General features: G+C 43.0%; 2 protein-coding genes across 3 annotated transcripts; both read right to left on the bottom strand.

The window, feature by feature from the left end:
• Positions 1-4,137: 4,137 nt before the first annotated feature.
• LOC142951830 (acylamino-acid-releasing enzyme) lies at positions 4,138-14,765 on the bottom strand. The gene is made up of 21 exons (XM_076093664.1): positions 14,407-14,765; positions 11,801-11,936; positions 11,095-11,170; positions 10,931-11,006; positions 10,686-10,798; positions 10,337-10,471; positions 10,080-10,171; positions 9,471-9,508; positions 9,257-9,378; positions 9,102-9,162; positions 8,479-8,573; positions 7,969-8,020; positions 6,934-7,034; positions 6,653-6,785; positions 6,454-6,537; positions 6,262-6,342; positions 5,870-5,958; positions 5,457-5,650; positions 5,250-5,352; positions 4,703-4,809; positions 4,138-4,534 (listed from the first exon to the last, which is right to left on the bottom strand). Exons 1-21 carry the CDS (start codon positions 14,522-14,524, stop codon positions 4,417-4,419), a joined length of 2,124 nt encoding a protein of 707 aa, XP_075949779.1. The 5' UTR covers positions 14,525-14,765; the 3' UTR covers positions 4,138-4,416.
• A 661-nt stretch (positions 14,766-15,426) lies between these two features.
• Positions 15,427-18,048, bottom strand: LOC142951818 (uncharacterized). 2 transcript variants are annotated; one of them, XM_076093643.1, is made up of 2 exons: positions 17,293-18,048; positions 15,427-16,672 (listed from the first exon to the last, which is right to left on the bottom strand). In XM_076093643.1, the coding sequence occupies exons 1-2, from the start codon at positions 17,483-17,485 to the stop codon at positions 15,702-15,704; spliced, it is 1,164 nt and encodes a 387-aa protein (XP_075949758.1). In that variant the 5' UTR covers positions 17,486-18,048; the 3' UTR covers positions 15,427-15,701. The 2 variants fall into 2 exon arrangements, with proteins under 2 accessions (XP_075949758.1, XP_075949766.1); XM_076093651.1 differs by lacking the exon at positions 17,293-18,048 and adding an exon at positions 17,013-17,275.

Here is an 18,048-nt window from a genome sequence, read left to right as displayed (position 1 = left end):
ATTTGAGAAACATTACTGTCTTACTGTAACCCAGATGAAAAGTTTCATATATGAGTGGTGGTCAAAAGAAAGAATAAACGGTGAGCTTGAGGCAATACAGCGAAAGTTATATTTTTGTTTGGATTTACTTTCACCGGGGATCGGTAGGTATTCAGGTATTCAGGTTTTTTTAAGTGAAAATTGAAAATGTGCATAAAATCATATGCACCTATAGAATCCTAAAAGCATTATTATCTGAAAACAAGGGAATAATTCTGGCACTGCAGTCTATTATTCCATCAAACCAATTTGTTTGAAGAAAAGATCACACCGCTAGAATCAAGAAAAATGACACATGATCCCAAATTTATGAAATAATTTCTTTCTATTGGAAATGGGTAAAAATGATGTCACCGCACAAAAAAAGGACTGAAAAGGTGTATATTTTATCAAACATGCACACATCAACACTTAGCAAATCTCTACAGAACCCCAAAGCAAACACAAATCAGACCCCAAAGCATAGAGCACCCTCATAACCACCAACACGCCCCACCTCCCTCACTACATAGACAATAGCTCGACCTGTTATAGACAACAAACCCAAAGCCATCATTGTCCCAACCAGCTGCGTTGTAAACCCATCTGAATCCTAGAGACAAACCCACGCTTCTGTTGTGATTCATCAGCATTCAACAAAGTAAACAGCAGGGGAAGATTTACCACAATAAAAAAAAAGATAGCTGAAGTGACAGAAAGTTAGAGAAGGAATGGGTGAGAGAGAAATAATGACATGGGGAAAAGGTGAAAGGTCACGGCACACGTAGCGCTGACATAACGGAACGTCCCGTCCTTTCCTGAGCGGGGCCCTCGGCGTTCAAACAACTTTCAACAGTCAAAGGGAGATGCAAAATGCTGCTTCCCCCCGTTAAGACCTGTGTTCACAGGCTTGTGAATGAACCCTGTGTACACGAACAAATGCTGTTTCGTGGTAAAAAACAGGGACACAAAGAAAATAACGAGGATGGAGGCCATTCAGAGGAGGGGCGGGACAAGTGGACAACGTAACTAGAAACAAGAGGCTGAGGGCCACCCTTTAAAAGAATCATGGGAAGTCAGGCTGTAAGGAATCATTTTGACTACCGCATCTTTTCAAAAACACACAGTCATGGACACACACCCTGCGTCCACAGGTGAAGGTCATGGCTCAGAGGAGTGGATGAGAAGAGGGGAAAATCCCACTTAACCATGCAGATGTTGGAACTTTACTCAGATTCAGATAAAAATCAATTCTGTTTACAGTTGCAACGTTTTTTTTCTCTTGTCTGCAACACAGCAGGAAGATCAAATCTAGTGCTGTAACCTGCTGTGTTCAGTCTTAAATGCTTTTAGCATATTTAGGAAATATGCTTATTTGCTTTCTTGCAATAATTAAATAAGCTCTTGTGATTGTATAATAAATAGCTTAGCACAAAGACTGGAAACAGGGGTAACCGGCTAGCCTGCCTCTGTTCAAAGGTAAGAGAATCCGCCTACCAGCTCCTCTAAAGCCTTTGTGGAGTTTTGTCATCACAGACAGACAGACACTCCAGGACGTTAGTGCACACAGACATATCACATAACCCCCGTACAAAAAAACATACCCTGCCATTTGTGCTAAGCCAAGCGGCTAGCTTCATATTTAGCATACAAACATAAGAGCGTGTATTAATCTGCTCATCTAACTCTCGGCAAGTGTGTTTTTCAAAATCTCAAACTGTTTCTTTCAGGAAAACAGTTTGATCCAAATAATTTACCAGACTGACTGCCCAACTCATTTTTTAGGGGTATTCATAGTGCTGCATAGTAGAGATGCACAGATACTGATATTGACCCGATACCGACTCAGATAGCTGGATCAGGTATCTGTGTCAATAGGCCGATCTGGCATCGGATACCATCATTATTATTACACATAAAGGAATAATCTCAGTGACTTCCACACAGTGAGGCATACAGCTTTCACATTAAACACTGGTATCGCATCGGTACTCGGCCGATACAGATAGAGGCATCTGAAAAAAGTCGGATCGGCGCATCCTTACAACATAGCTAATGATTTTGGTGATCTTCTAATCAACATCAGGACAGTTTCCACTTTACAAAAAATAAAAAGACATGTCATTTGCACATTGCCATAACATTTTCCAAGCCAATTCATATTCCTTCCGGTTGCATGTTCCATGAGCTTCCCTCTCAAGCACCATCCTCAGGCCAAAATGTCTTTTGACAGGAGGATTTGTCATGAAATGTGCTGAGTAAAGGCATGCTCCCTTGGGAATGACGCCTTCGCTCACTGATGTCTGTTTTGTAGGACAATGTAACCTCCTATCAAAGTGTATTCAGCTCTTTCCCATGGTCCTCTGCTGTGCTGTTCTGTACTTTTCTGCTGTTGAGGGGAAGCACCAGAACAAACCAAGTCCAAAAGACTCTTTGTCCCCCAGCGTCAGAAAACACACTTGCACTCTTTCCTCCCTTTGTCTGTCTACCTCCTACATACACCCAGCATGAGCATGAGTCTTTCCCCTGTCTTCAGCTTTCAACAATGCTTCATCTCTGTGCCCCGGCCCACACACCAGAATACCACAGTGGGGCGCCGTGAACTTCTCCCTCTATCTGGCTCGTTCATTGTTTGGAACACCCGGTCGCCTCTGTCTCACTCCTCTTTCCTTTATCTGTCGCTTCCTCATCAACAGTCTCTCTCTCTCTCAATCTCCATCCTTTTATCCCTCCATCTCTTAAATTGGTGACCTCACCCCAACACCCACATTAGAGTGACTTCATCGGGCAGCAGCAGCTGCAGTCAAGGCCGCAGAGCAGAGTGTTGGTGTATGGGGATGATTAACACCGCCGCTGTGTCTGGGACACCAGGGTGAGACTGCCGAGAGGAAACTTCTGGAAGATGTCAACCACCTCAGGCTCTCATCTCGGGCACGTACTCCTTCAGAATCCGCATCTGCGAATTTAATTTGTCGTCAGCATCTACTGAAGAAATGCCCACTTGTGTTGTCTGAGAGGTGAGAGCGGTGGGACTGTTCACGGCACTATCAAGTCTCAACATGGCCACCAAAGATAACATTTTGTCCATATTCTTTTCACAAGAAAAGCGGGGGTTTGTTTTGTGGAAATAAAGCTTTGAGATCTGGAGTTTGCATGGAGGTTGGTTTGCTGATTGGTAGAGAATAAAAAAGTGCCAAATGGAGGAAAAGTGTCTGGTGAGGAGACGCACATATCTGTGAAGCAAAAGAGCCGGACATTTTTCTCAAGAGTTGATTTCTGCACCAAGAAATCCAGAGAGAGACAGGAAGAGATTGCTTTGTCGGATCTTGTCTGTAACTGTTAGCTTGTCTGAAGGGTTACAGCAGATTATTTGTTTGGGCAGTCCTGGGAGGAAGGTGGTCAAGAGCCTAAATGAAAGGCTCCAGATGAGGTTTCGAGTGGTTTGGGTGTTTTACAGCTCTGCAGTGGGTCTTTGTGGTTACTTCAGATGTCAAATTTTAAACGTGACTGTATACATTACATGCATCACTTTGAGCTCAGGGTTCCCCCCCCCCCCCCGTTTCCTTTTTTGGAAAAATCAAGAGCGAGTGATGATAAGTCCACCAGGCTGAGTAACTGATTGGCCACTAAGAGGATCTCACTTGCATGGAACAGAGATATACTCATTTTAATGTGTCTTTTGCCGACTGATTCATCCATATACATTTAATTTTGTTAAAAACAGCCATATACAAATCATAGAGCTGGTATGATAAAAGGTAAATGGATCATGAATGGAATAAATGGAAAAAAGGAAAACTGTTTAGACAGATAGAGACTGCCATCTGCTGGACATTATACAAATTACATTTATCGTAGAATATCTTTGCCAGCCTGCTCTGTCTACATATACTGTGTATATTATACATCTGCAGAAAGATATTGTAAGACTGCAGACTTGACTCAATGTCAACAGGCTTAAAATCTAAGTAGGTATCTTGGGAGCTGAGGGAGGAGTAATATAACATTTGTTGTATCATTGTGGGGAAACAATTAATAACTAATAGCTCGGGACCGTTTTTAGTATCACTAAAAGTATCACTGAGTAACCAAACATGACTCTATGCATCAATACAGGTTCATAAGATATTTGTTTTATTACATGCTTTGATTTGAAAACGTTTTTACAAAATTGAGTACATCACATATAGATCGATGGACATTTTTTTGTTGTCAAAAAGGCATCGGTATGTTCAAGATTGTCAACTGCTGTGATAGTAAACTAATTTATCCAGAACTCCTTCAGCAAAGCTTCATCACAGTTTGTGTGTGTATGTGTACATAGGTGTGTGTGTGTGTGTGTGTGTGTGTGTGTGTGTGTGTGTGTGTGTGTGTGTGTACATAGGTGTGTGTGTGCCTTCATGCATCTGTGTGTGTTGAGAGATGCTGGTGCAGCCACAGCACTGTGTTGAGGAAGCAGTCGGCCTGCGTGTCCACTCTGGACAGAGAATGCCCGTCTTCTGGAAACCACAACAATCTGGATGGACAAACAGAACGATGCTGAAAAAAATCTGTTTTAATAATCACAATCTTTGTCTTGAAGGGGGGGGGGGGGGGGGGGGGGGGAATGACAAGTCTGTCTGTTGCCTTGATCAGATTGTCCAGGTTTGTTTATTAAGTGCATTTAATGTTTGCTCTGCTGTACCTGACAGGTGAAGCTCTGCTCTTCAGTGCTTTATAGAGCTCCAGACCCTGGTGAGGAGACACTCGCCTGTCTCTGGCCCCCAGCATCAGTAACACTGGAGCCTTGATCTACAAACAGACACACAGAGATAAACACACCGACATGAAACCAAGTGTGTGTCAGTAGAGCGCAGATCTCCTTCCAGGTGTGTCTGTAACAACATCTGCTGTATTGTTTGATTGAATGAATACAAACTACAATTGTCTAACCGACTCTAGACCGCAAGCGTATCATATGGATTTTCAACTTGCATGTCTCATGGAACAGTTTTGCTCTCATTGTGATCATTGCAGCTGTCTGCACCGGCTTCGTGTCTCAGCTTTGTCTCAAGGGCGTAACCGCGATCTGAAGCGTTTTAAGCTTCAGGTCTATTTTTTACATTACGTGCGCGTTCTCCAAAACCTACGGCTGGCGGAGATAATAACTTCTGGTTTAAGAGTGTGTTGGTTATTATCTCACCAGTACGTTATGATTAAAACACTGTATTTAAAGTTGGTGTGTGTCTGACCTGAGCAGCATGTGTGATGGGTGACTTCTCTAACATGGCAGCCAGGGCTTCAGCAGTGGGTATCTGGTCATACGAGTACTGAAGCCCCACACTGGTGTAACGCCTGAAGACACAGAGAGAGGATAAAAACATTAAAGTGGTTAGGATGTGTTGCAGTGGCGCTAAAGCTCATGTGTGGGTGTGTGTGTGTGTGTGTGTGTGTCTTACCAGTCTACTATGTCACTGGTGCCCAATAAAGTAGCAGCATTAATGACAGGGTTCCTGGCCGCGCACGCTCTGTAGAACTCAGGGTACTGACCGACCAGATGACAAGACAGGAAACCCCCGTGAGAACCACCGATCACAGCCAATCGATCGGGGTCAAGGGCGATGTCTCTCTGCAGCGCAGTAAGCATGGCGGTCTGGGCAAAGACAAATTATTTTCAATTCCAGGGTGACAATGACCTTTTTTATGGATATACACATGACTGACAAAAAAAAAAAGTTTGTCAGCCTTCTTCGACCTGCCAGCAATCTCTCTAGTCCGCGATATTTAGAAATCTCAAATATTTCACAGATTCGTCTTACATACTAGTTTTTTTTGCCAACCTCACTCTATCCAGGACTGTGTTAGTCAGTACCTGCACATCTTTTACATCTTGGCTTCCGATCTGACCGATCAAGGATAAAATGCTGTCCTGGCCGAACCCCGTGGATCCCCGATAGTTCACTAGATAGAGAGACAGAAAGAGGGAGAGAGAGGGAAGACGTCTTAATGAGAAAGAGACGTGGAAAAGCCTTTGATCATGTGGATTGAGCAGAATTTCTGTTTCAGTTTTTTACTGATTTTCACCAAAGTAAAAATAGATTTTCTTTAACTGATTTTACATACCCTCACACAAAGAAGACACAGCACACTTTTAGAGTAAACTAAATGCAAATGAGCGTCCATCTCCATTTCAAGTGTAAGTATGCCAGTGTGTGTGTGTGCGTGTGTGGGTGTGTGCGTCTGAGAGGAACAGAGGGATCTCACCCATGAGCACAGCAAAGCCGAGTTTAGCCAGTCCAGCTGTGGTGCAGTTCCACTCTGCTGGGAACTGGGAGTGAGGGCCACCTGGAGGAGCAAACAAACATTAAAATAAAACCATAATATAAATCAAGCAAAATGTTTCAATATATTTCCATCCTGGAAAAGAGAAGTCAACACAGACAAGTAAACACAGACCGTGGATAAAGACGACCAGAGGTATCTTGGCTTCATTGGGGGGACGAGACGGTTTAACCAAGACAGCCCCGAAGTCTAAACCAGCTGATGAGAGAGAGGAGAGAGACATCATAGCGAGGTTCATATTAACAGAGTGAGTGATCTTCATCATTTTGATCCACTGTTTGTTTGTGTGCGTGTGCGTGTGTCTCATGCTCACAGTAGTGTGTGTTGTCCTCCTCTGGTGGAGGTGTAACATCGAGAACTGTCCAGTGGAAGTCAAAGGTCATCATGGGCTGCTGCAGGGTTTGCCAGGTCACAGCCTCACCTGCTGAAGGGAGGAAACCCACCCTCTGCAAACACACACACACACACATACACACACAATCACATGTGGTCTATTAAACAAAATATATAAATACATTTTAATCTGAATGATCTTGTTTAACAATGCAGTAAACTGTATTGTAGCATAATACTTGTGTTGCCGTGCAGTCTGACCAGAGTGGGAGGTGTGTTAGGGCTGGAGCAGCAGACGACCATCAGGTCCTTCTGGACTGTCAGCAGCTTCCAGCTGCCATAAGCTGGAAGATCAGAGAGACCTGCAGAGAGGAGGCAACAACAGAGACGGGAGTAAAGACAGAAAAAGAAGTGATGAAGACACAGAACACAGTAGAGGCACAATAGACGGAACATAACAAAGAGATAAAGATCTGGTCAAAGTTTTTAAAGGGATTTTGAAATGATGTACCCGTATTAAATGGAACGCGTATTTATTGATGATATTATGTCCAGCAGTATATCCAAATCACAGATGTAGACGGCATGCAGGAGATGCATTTGAAATAAAATTATTTTACTTTGGATAGTTAAATTGTCTTAATTGTAAGTCTACTTTACCAGCAACATTATGCTCTTGCTATAAAACCTACATCTGACCTACAACTATCGTTACTACTGTGATGAAATGCAGTAATCCATAAATTGTATTTGTCGTTCATTTTGTGTCACCTTTGGCGCTCAGAGCATGCTCCTGTGGGGTTTCTGCAACTTTTGACTAATATTTTGAAATTCCTTGATACTATTTTGGTGGCAACATTACACCTGTTGGTGTTGTCGTACCTTCCTGTTTTCTCTTGTGCTCCTGATGATGAAGATACAAAGGTGGAGGAGGATCAGGAAGAAGAGGAGAAGGAGGAGGAGAGTGAGAGTCAGAATAAGGGGGAGGAACTGGAAGTGAAGGAAAAAGACAAGGGGGAGGTGGAAAAAGAGGGGAGACGGGAGTATGAGGAAGACACGATGACAGAGTAGAGAGAGGAGCAGCGGGAGGAGGAGGAGGAAAATGAAAATGAAGAATAGCAGGAAATGGGGGAGGAAGAGGAGGCCAACAGGGCAAAGGAGGAGGTGAAAGCAGAGGAGAGAGGAGAGGATGAGATAGAGGAAAAGGAGGAGGAGGAGGAGGAGAAGGGAAAAGAAGAGATGGAGATGAGGACAGAAGAGAGGGAGGAGGAGGTGGAGGAGAGGATGGACTCTTACTATCAGAGAGGGAGGTAACTTTGTTTGATCTTCTGTCGACCATAAAGAGATCCTGAGAGAGAGAGAGAGAGAGAGAGAGGGGGGGGGGGGGGGGAGGAGGGTAGGTGAGTTATGGAAAGTATGTATACGAGGTTGTGATGAACACAAAATAATAAAAAAATATATTAACAAAAGGTCGGGAAGTGTAGGTATTTTAATTTAAAGGAATAATTTGACAATTTGGGAAATAATCTCATTTGTTTTCGGGCCGAAAGTTAAACAAGAAGACTGATACCACTCGAATGTCTGAGTTGATTCGCTAAGCTTAGCATGAAGACTGGAATGAAAGGAAAACAGCTGGCCTAGCTCTGCTCAAAGTTAAGAAAATCCACCAACCAGAACCTCTTAAACTCACTCATCAACACAAGCTGGGATTTTTACATTTCGGCTTGTGTACCGATGTCACAAATCAGATAAAGCCTGTTAATTAGTGATTAGAGTCAAAGTATTCCTTAAATATGAGGTTTTTACCTTCCAGTTTCTTCGGGCGCTGCTGAACACCACTCTCTGACCGTCTGCAGACCAGCAGCAGGGTGGCAGAGCTTCATACACACCTGCAAACTCACCTGAAACAAAGTGACATGGATAGACTTCATCTTTTAGCTTTGATTATTTATATTTTTGAATGCTGGTCTTCCATCGAGCACTCCATCACTCCCCACATCAGCTCTTTTATCCTGCTTTGTTAAGGGCTTCACACAATTTAATGCATTTTTGTAGGACGTGCCAAATCAAGCAAACATAGACAGTAACTGCAACACTGCACATTTAGCAGGTATTCATCATAATGAACATCTTAATTTAGCATGCTAACATCTGCTAAGTACAGCTGACGTTGATGGGAACGTCATTACTTTTGCCCGATGACTGCACAAGATGAAGAATCTGAGGGTGACCAAAGTTGCTGCAAGTCAAGCTGAGGGAAGCATGAATGTGTGTAATAAATATCCAATAGTTACTGAGACATTCCACTCAAAACCTCAACTGTCAACCTCATGGTGGCCCTAGAGGAAGAGAGGATCACCAAAGTCAGCAGGAACATGAACGTTTGAACCGACATTGCCACACCGCTAGTGTTACAGTATGTAACCTACCAGTCTGTGGTGTGTTGACAACGTCCAACAGGGTGGACGTCCTCCCGCTCCTCAGGTCCAACTGTGGAGGAGTAACAGTCGCTGTTAACAGAACGAAAACAAATACACACACATCGACACGGATACACACACACACAGATACACACACAGTGCACCTGCTGCAGACTGAGGCACTGATTGTGAGGTCCAAACACTCGACCCTGCAGGTAGATCAGCGTGGACCCGTCTGGACTGAGCCTGGGACAGGACACTGACAAGTTGTCCCCAGACAGACACTCTGGTTTGGAGGGAGGTAGGAAAGTTCAGTCATCGAAGGAGCAGAGAGTGTGTGTGATTCATTAACAAAGACACAGAGACGAATGTGCTCACCACAGTTTCCACCCAGGTCCAGCTTGAATAACGCTGACCTGGAACAGAATTATAAGAGTGAGAGACACAAAATGAAACTGTAATGTCCACTGTTGAGTGTGAGCCCTGCTATACAAAAACTTTATTCTGACACTTCTTCTTAAACTTAATGCTGAACATTGTTACTGCTCAATCACTGCTGTTCTCCATTTTCCTTTTCAGTTTGGATTCAGCACATCTCACACATAAGAAGATGACCTCCCCTGCCACCAACATGCTGTAACAATAACAACAATGATTGACTGATATTTTTATGTAAATGTGGCCATTTTTAGTACTTTTATATACGGTATGTATTTTAAAAAAAGAAGAGTAATTATTATTTTCACAACAGACCAATGGTGAGTTAAGTGTTTGGGTAAAAGGAAGACTTAGAATAAGTAATGTGCCGCTATCATTTATGTCATTTTATTTCTGAGAGCTTCTTTTGTACTTATCCAAATCAAAACTTGTGATTTTTGGATATGTAGATAAACTTTCCTCCACATTGTTTTTGTTTATTTCGGTGCTTAAGTCGCTGTTGTTTTTCATGCTGACTGGCTGAATCAGAAGACAAAGCATCAGTCTGACCTGCGGTTGGAGCAGAACCGCAGTCCGAGTCTGAAAGGTTCGTGGTACCAACCGACAAGAAACACAGACTGACTGCCGGGAGCCCACAGAGCCTGGAGGACAACACACAAACACACACACAGTGTTATTAAAGACGCCATTTACACTTCGAACCAAAGGCCCGATGAATTCACACTTGACCTGCACACACTAGCGGTCCAAAAACATAAAGATCCTGTGGTGTCAGATGAAGTAGCTGAAAGCCTCTCTGTCCTCACCTGTCCAGGTGAGACATCACGCGGGACGCCCTGCAGGACGCTGACGGAGCCGCTCTGCAAATTCACCACACAGATCACCGGGACGCTCTTATTGGTCAGAGACTCACCCCAGTCTTCACAGTACACGCTCCTGTCCTGTTTGGGCACAATAACACACATAGACAAATAAGTGGCTTGCACACATTAACATGTTCCTGTGTAGTCAACAACATTAATGTCTTCTCTTTTTTTGGGCTTAAGAATTTATTCTTCAAAATGTTCTATCCTTCTGATGTATTTACAATCTGCATGTTATTGATTTGAATGCACATAAAGAGCATAATCCATCGGGTGCATGTGTGTGTAATACCTTCCTGCATGCAGATTCCCCATCATGTGTTTCTATTGATGTGTTCTTAATCTTCTCAGCTACATACAGCAGTTTGTTCTCACACTCCGACCATGACAGACAGCCAAACTGGGCTGGAAACGGATGATGCGACAGTTATGCTTTGGTATTTTTTTTGGGTGGTGATGCATCAGATTTCTTTCTTGTCGGAGGAAACAAGAACCAACGCGTGTAAAAAAAAAAAAAACGTGAAACGTCCATCTCACCGTCGTCGTACACTCTGCCGTGTTTGTTGAGAGCAGTCAGGTTGAGGCACTTGCTGAGGCCGTGGCGGTCCCATATCTGAACAGCAACAACCAAAAACAACAACGGTCTGTCAAAATGCTCGATCGTTGATCTCACAGAGGATGCTGAGGTCTGTTTTTCTCACCTCGAGGAGCTGGTGGCCACTTGTTTCCCTGATAACGGCCCTCAGGCCTTGAATGGGAGACAGTCCACTCAGCACCCTGAATAGCAGGAGAGAAATAAAACCTCTCGATCGAAGACAAACTCAACAACAGGCTGAAAAGCAATGTTTCACTGGTTAAAAGTATAGTTGTTTTACTTTGTTGCACCTGTAGCTACACAGTGATGCCCCGCTTCCTCACGACTGCAGCAAGGTGAGAGGTTAAAGCAAAGACATGACTCAACCCCAAAATGGCCAGCAGGTTTTTTGCCAATTATCTAATATTTCCTGACAATATTTTTGTCAATATAAGTGCAGATGGTCTGAAAGAATGAATGGTGGGACATTTAATATTATTTTACAAAATTCAATAAATGAAAACCGTAAATGCAGAAGTACGTGCGGTACTTTCGTCATCAATGACAAATATGACCACATTTTCATATGTGATGCTGCTCAGACCTTATATTCAAGCAGCAGCAGCAACAACAATATGATGAAGAAGTATTACATTTAAAGTAGGAATAAATCTGCCTTTACTCAACAAATGCCAATAACAAGATCTTAGTGAAATCTCAATGGGTTTTAGGGTTTAAATTTACAAAACATGAGCTTCCTGTTGAATGCGAGGTCATTCACTTTCTTTCTCATAGTATTTTGTGTGTGTGTGTGTGTGTGTGTGTGTACTCACTCTCCAGACACAGGTACACAGGGTCCCGGTGGAAGGACAGTCCTGATGCTCTTGTGGTCGTTGCTGTCTGTGATCAGAGTCCACTGCTGCGAGTAGCGAAGTCTTGAGCCTCGGACCAGGTCGCTCTGACTCCACTCTGAATGTGAACGTGGTGAGAGGTTTTCCAAGATGGGTTGAAAAAAAAAAAAAAAAAAAAGATTTGATTATGTTTATTGTTCAACTTTAAAATGCCAAAGACATATTATTGCACCTCTGTAATAACTGGAGGATGCTCGCAAAAAGTATTTCCTGCCATAACATTATGTAATGTTATGAGAAGCTCCACTTGTGTTCTGGATCCAATCTAATCTGATCTTGTTCGGTCTTCCAGCTGTCTCCGTACTCATTGCAGAAATCATTAACTCCTTAACCTCTGCTTCAGACCCCTGAACACTCAAACTGGCTGCTGTCGCCCCATTCCTCAAAATACCTGGACTCAACCCTGATGTCATGAGTCATTTCAGGCCCATCTCCAGTCTCCGTTTTTCTGTTACAAATGTTGGAACGTGTTGTCGCCTCTCAACTAACAGCCGAGCTACACTGATGACTTCCAGCTCTACATCTCCACTAAATCCATCCCCACTGCAGCTCACTACACTCTCACCAACTACCTCACAACATCGTCCTCGCCGTTGCTTACTCCACTCCGTCTCACTCCCCACACATCCACAACCTCAGAGTTATTTTCAACTTCTCCTTCGAACACGTCGATGAAATCACCAGGACACATAGTTCTCTGCTCATCACTTTCCTTCATGGGGCGACACATCCTTCTCCACAGCAGGCCCCTCCCTCTAGAACTCTCTCCCCAAACACAGCCGAGAGTGCGCCCGCCTGTCATTCAAATCACACATTTAAAACTCACCTTCTTAGAGCTGCTTTTAACGTGCGATTCATGTTTTCTACGGTGATTTTAACTTATGTTAAGTGTCTTTGAGTACTCTGAAAAAAAGCTCTATAAATAAAATGTATTAATAAGATAAGATAATCATGTATTAGTCCCACAGCGGGGGACATTTGCAGGATTACAGCAGCAAAGTGGACAGTGCAACAAGAGACATTCTATTTAACATTTAAACAGCCATACTTGTATAACTTTGCTTGAATCAGTGGAAATTGGTGGTGTTGAACCCACAATCCAACGTAGTGTTCAATATCCAGTCAGGTACAACAGTCATGTTGATCGGTATTCTTCCAGGGAAACAGATGGTTTACTCTGTAAACCCTTTTAAACCCTTAAGACAAAGATCACTGTCGTCAGTAGCAGGGTGCCTTTGACAGCAGGTGGTCACGAAATGCTGGCGGTCGTAGTCATTCCCACAGGGACGTGGGAAATAGATAGGGAAATGGGGAATAGATTCTTACAGCTATGGTGTAATTATACAGCATTCGAAGGAGGTATTTTCATACCTACAAATAAATATTGCATATCGCGCAGTATACAAACTTAATTCAGACCGTGAATTAGAAAGGTTCGATGCTGTTTGTCCATATTTTCTCTTTGTGTGTGACACTGAGGGGAAGTTCAACATGTAATAGCTTCATGCTTCAAGAGGACAGTTTTTCTTTCATCATACTCTGTTTAAAACAGTATATCACTGTTTTTCATTTACATTACTGCAGATCATTTTCCAAATAACCCCGTGTGGTTTCAGGTTTCTGAATGTGTCTTTTCTTATTTTTTGGGGGGGGTTTCCATTCATTTCCAAACAGTAAGAAACAAATCAGCAGACATTTGTAATCCATCCCACTGAAGTGCCACCATATGTTTGGTAATATGGTTTTCACTGTTGCCTCTCATCAACAGCAAAACTCACAAACATTAGTGCAAACCAGAGGTGCAAACACAACAGGTGAGAGTGAGAGTGAGAGAGAGAGAGAGGGGGGTACACCTACAGCTCATCTCTGGGTAACAGTACAGTAGATTACTTCACTAACACCCCGATCAGACCACAGCAAAATCACCTGGACATACCAGCACCCAATCATGAGGTACTGCATGGCAAGCAGAAGGACGATACCCACTAATTATCAAAATTCAAAAGAGAATATTTAGATTTTATAACCACCTAAAAGATAGTAACCCACAACAAAGCCCTAAACCACAGATTGAAATGCAGCAATATGCCAACACAGCAGCAATATGTGTGAGCTGTTGTGACAGGAAAACAGCGTCCAATAGAATAAAACCAAGACTGTCAGGATTATTGCAATGACCATTTGCACTGTAAATAGACATAACACACTGTACAGAACACACACCTTTAAATAGGCTACATTTCTTTAAAAAATGTTTGCAATAGTTACACAGTTCTTATTTGTACTCATATTCTGTAGCTGCCATGTCCACTTTAGTTATATGTATGTAGTTGTATATCTTTAAGAGTTTCAGAAAAACGTATTTGTATTTCTACTTTTCATTATAATGTTGTAATGTTACACCCCTCTGTTCACGCATTTCTGTATGCTAGATTTCTTTTTTTGTCGTTCACACATGACCGTATGTTCCCCATGCCAATAAAGCTTCTTAGAATTGAATTGAAAGAGAGAGAGAGAGAGAGAGACACCTGCAGTCACGGTGCATGTCCGGAGCTCCGGGAGCTGCTCTTCTCTCACGTGGGCAGAAACAGGCGCAGGGAAACGGCTGACCTCTCCGTACACCCCGGTGACCTGTCCGGGCTCCATCTGGGTCCGCTGCCGTAGACGCGCACTGAGCTCACATTAAATCACCAACCTACCACACTAGCACGCTCCACACGAGCAGCTCGGACAAGCGCAAACTCGTGCACCAAGCAGAAAAGTTACACCGTTAGCAGCTGCTCGGAGGGTTAAAATAGTCGCGTGGCTCAGTTTACAGAAGTTGCGGTCATGAATGTGTCCACAATACAAAAACACAACGGTGTTTGCTCTACCAGCGCCTCCATGTTGAAATCACGAACGGACGATACCACTTTGGCTCCGTTTGGAGGGGTGTAGTAGAGAAAGCTGACAGCACGGCGGCAGCGGACGATCACAAAGATAGTCATTCTTGATTTTACTATTACCGATGAAATAGTAATACTAACACAAATTATAATGTCATTACAGTTTACTTCTTGAGAAATGAATAACGAGCGAGTCAGCATGTTTATATAAGTCCTCCTGCACATAGATTTACAAAGACTGGGGCTCCATCGACAGATTAACAAACAAGCTAAATATATTACATTCTAATTACCAGGTATATTCTATAGATATCTATAATATAGATAGAATTAAATTTGATTTCAAAAGAGAATTATATTGTACAAACATAGCACAAAAAGTAAGGAAATTTGTGTTTGGTAGATTATTTCTTTGTTGTAACTATGCTTCTTGGCAATAAATCGTATACTGTTGGAAAGCCTGTTTATTTCCCTTACAAATGGTGCCACATTTGTAAGGAACATGCATTTGTGGGATGAGCAGCAGAGCTGAGTATGTGGGTTGCGCCCATGAAAAATTTGCCAAATCTTCTCTGCCAATGCCAAACAGCTTATTCTGCCATTGACTCTCGTTTGGTGTTGTTTGGTGGATTGGATGATTGAAGTCTGAAGAAACAAGACATATTGACAATTTAACAATTTATTCATTTAAACAAAGCATGGATCTCTCAGAGCGATCAAGGTTTATTGTGTCACTAATCGCAAGCGGGGGCTAATTGTGTGTGAGGACAGGGTTTTGAGGGAAACAATTCAAAATCTGAAAGTGGAATCAATAAGCAACGCTCTCAAATCAAAACATGCTTTTGAATAAAGATAGGATAAAAAGCACCAGAGTTCTTCCCCCTGCGTTATGTGCCATGTGGTGTGTCAGATTTACCTTTTGTATACAAACAGAACCACTAAAGCTGGTTGTCTTTTGTATGTTTAATCAAGTGTACCTTCAGAGCTGACTTGTCCCGAAATTTTTTATCACAAACTGAGCAACTGAAAGGTTTCTCTCCTGTGTGGATTCTCATGTGTGTCTGTAAAGATGAACTCTGGTTAAAAGATTTCTGACAAACTGAGCAGCTGTAAGGTTTCTCTCCTGTGTGGATTCTCATGTGCTTCTGTAAATTTGAACGCTGGTTAAAAAATCTCTGACAAACCGAGCAGCTGAAAGGTTTCTCTCCTGTGTGGATTCTGATGTGTTTCTGTAAATCTCCATTACAAATGAAACCTTTCTCACACACTGAGCAGCAGTAAAGTTTTTCTCCTGTGTGGCCTTTCATGTGTCTCTTTAAAACTCCCTTACAAGTAAAACATTTCTCACACACTGAGCATCTGTAAGGTCTTTCTCCTGTGTGGATTCTCATGTGTTGCTTCAGATCTGCAATCTTGAGAGTCGTTTTCCCACAATCAGAGCATCTAAAACGTTTCTCACCAGCACTACATGTTGAACCACTGATGGAAACTTCATCAGGTTTCAAAGAGCTTAAACCTGACTGAGGTTCTCTGTTATCAGTGACAAAAGAGTCTCCAGTCTTCTCATCAGTATCTGGTCCTTGATGTCTGTCTGGATCTGAGTTCCTGTATGGTTCTGGTCCTCCACAGTCCTCTCCATCAGCTTCTGTCTCCATCTGTTCAGTTTGTCTTTCATGAAGCTGTGAGGACTGAGCTTCCTCTTCATCATCTTCACTCTTCACAAGAGTGAATGAGAACTTGACATCAGCCTCCTCCAGTCCTTGAAGCTGCTCACCCTCCTGACTGGTCCAGAGTTCCTCCGGTTCCTCTTTAATGTGTGGGGGCTCTGGGTCCTCCTGGTCCAGACTGGAGCTCCACTCCTGCTGCTCAGAGGGAACCTCTTCCTTAACCACCAACAGCTGCAGGACATCTGCAGGAAAACAGAAAACACACACAGAGATGTTACAAAGAAATGTTAGTATTGAGCAAATAGTCTCCTGTACATACACTTTTTTTTCCTGCCATCATTCCCTCTTACACTCCCTGTGCAGTTACCAAGCAGACATAACGACACAAATTGTAAAGACACAACGCACCAGCAGCAATGAGGTCATCAATAGTCACATGGCAAAAAAGTCAACTGTGGGCAGTTATAGTTGACTAATGTACGTAAACCTGCCAACAGTGGATAGAACCTTCAGAAGCAGCCACAACATAACCGTGGACGTGCATCATAGGTGCACTTAGTTTCTAAACCAATAGCACTCCACCTTGGTAGTCCGCCGTAGAGAACATCCATGTAAAGATGATGAAACTGAAATGTGACAACAATGACACAATCTGAACTAATAAACTTCGTCTAGAGACTGCTCTCATGAACTAGACGCTCTCAGGAACAGAAATGTTTTCTGTCATATAGCTAGAAGCTGAGAGAACAGATCAGAAGAAGAAGAAAAAGATTAATTGTAACCGAATCTCACTCCAAACTAACTTATAAAGTTAGCAGCCGTAGCACAAACAGTGTTTGATAACTGAGAGAAGTGAACCAACCTGCTCTTTGTTTCCGGACTTCCGGGTTGAAAACAGCGTCCAGTAGTTTCCGTTGTCGCTCGTTCTCCTCTTTTGTACGATAAAGTTTTTCCTCGTACTCTGCTATCGTTCTTTCAAACAGACCAAATATCTCTTCAGCAGCCGCAGTTAGTCGCTGGTTGACTAAAGATCTCAGCATTTGGACTTGAGACATTTTCACTAAATCACAGAAACGTTTCCTCCAGACAAACGAATCGTTAAAACGGTTTGCTCACTCTGACCTGCGCTGTTTCTTGGTTACGTTCGGGTCCGTCCACCTCCTGCTAGCATGCTAACTTCATTAGCTCCGTAGGACACCAGGAGACAATCCGGACGTTTTAAATTAAGCGAATCAACACAGAGTCCACTCGGTTCAAAGCATTTGTACTTTCGACATTTTCACACAACGACAGAAACACTGTTTACTCTCCATTAAACTCTGACTAGCGCTGTGTTGCTAACTTCCGGTCCCCGTCGGTCTGTTTCCATCTAGCATGCTAAGCTAACTTCAATAGCTTTGTAGGCTACCGGGAGATGAGTCAGAGGAAAAGCATCCAGAAAAAAGGTGAAGAGCTAAGAGTCCATTCAGACATGTTTATCCAGACATACAGATGGAGCTAACTGATACTTTCTCCAGCAACGCCGAGATCCTCCTGGTGTCACTGGCACCGCAGTAGCTAGTCTGTGGCAAGCGTCAGTCAGGACTCAGGTGTCACAACAGCGGCACGCGAGCAGCTC

The sequence above is a fragment of the Anarhichas minor genome, unplaced genomic scaffold, assembly GCF_050575085.1.
Source record: "Anarhichas minor isolate MPS153535 unplaced genomic scaffold, ASM5057508v1 ptg000003l, whole genome shotgun sequence".
NCBI lineage: Eukaryota > Metazoa > Chordata > Actinopteri > Perciformes > Anarhichadidae > Anarhichas > Anarhichas minor.
Note: the sequence above shows the minus strand (reverse complement) of the source record. Positions and strands in the feature narration are given on the sequence as shown.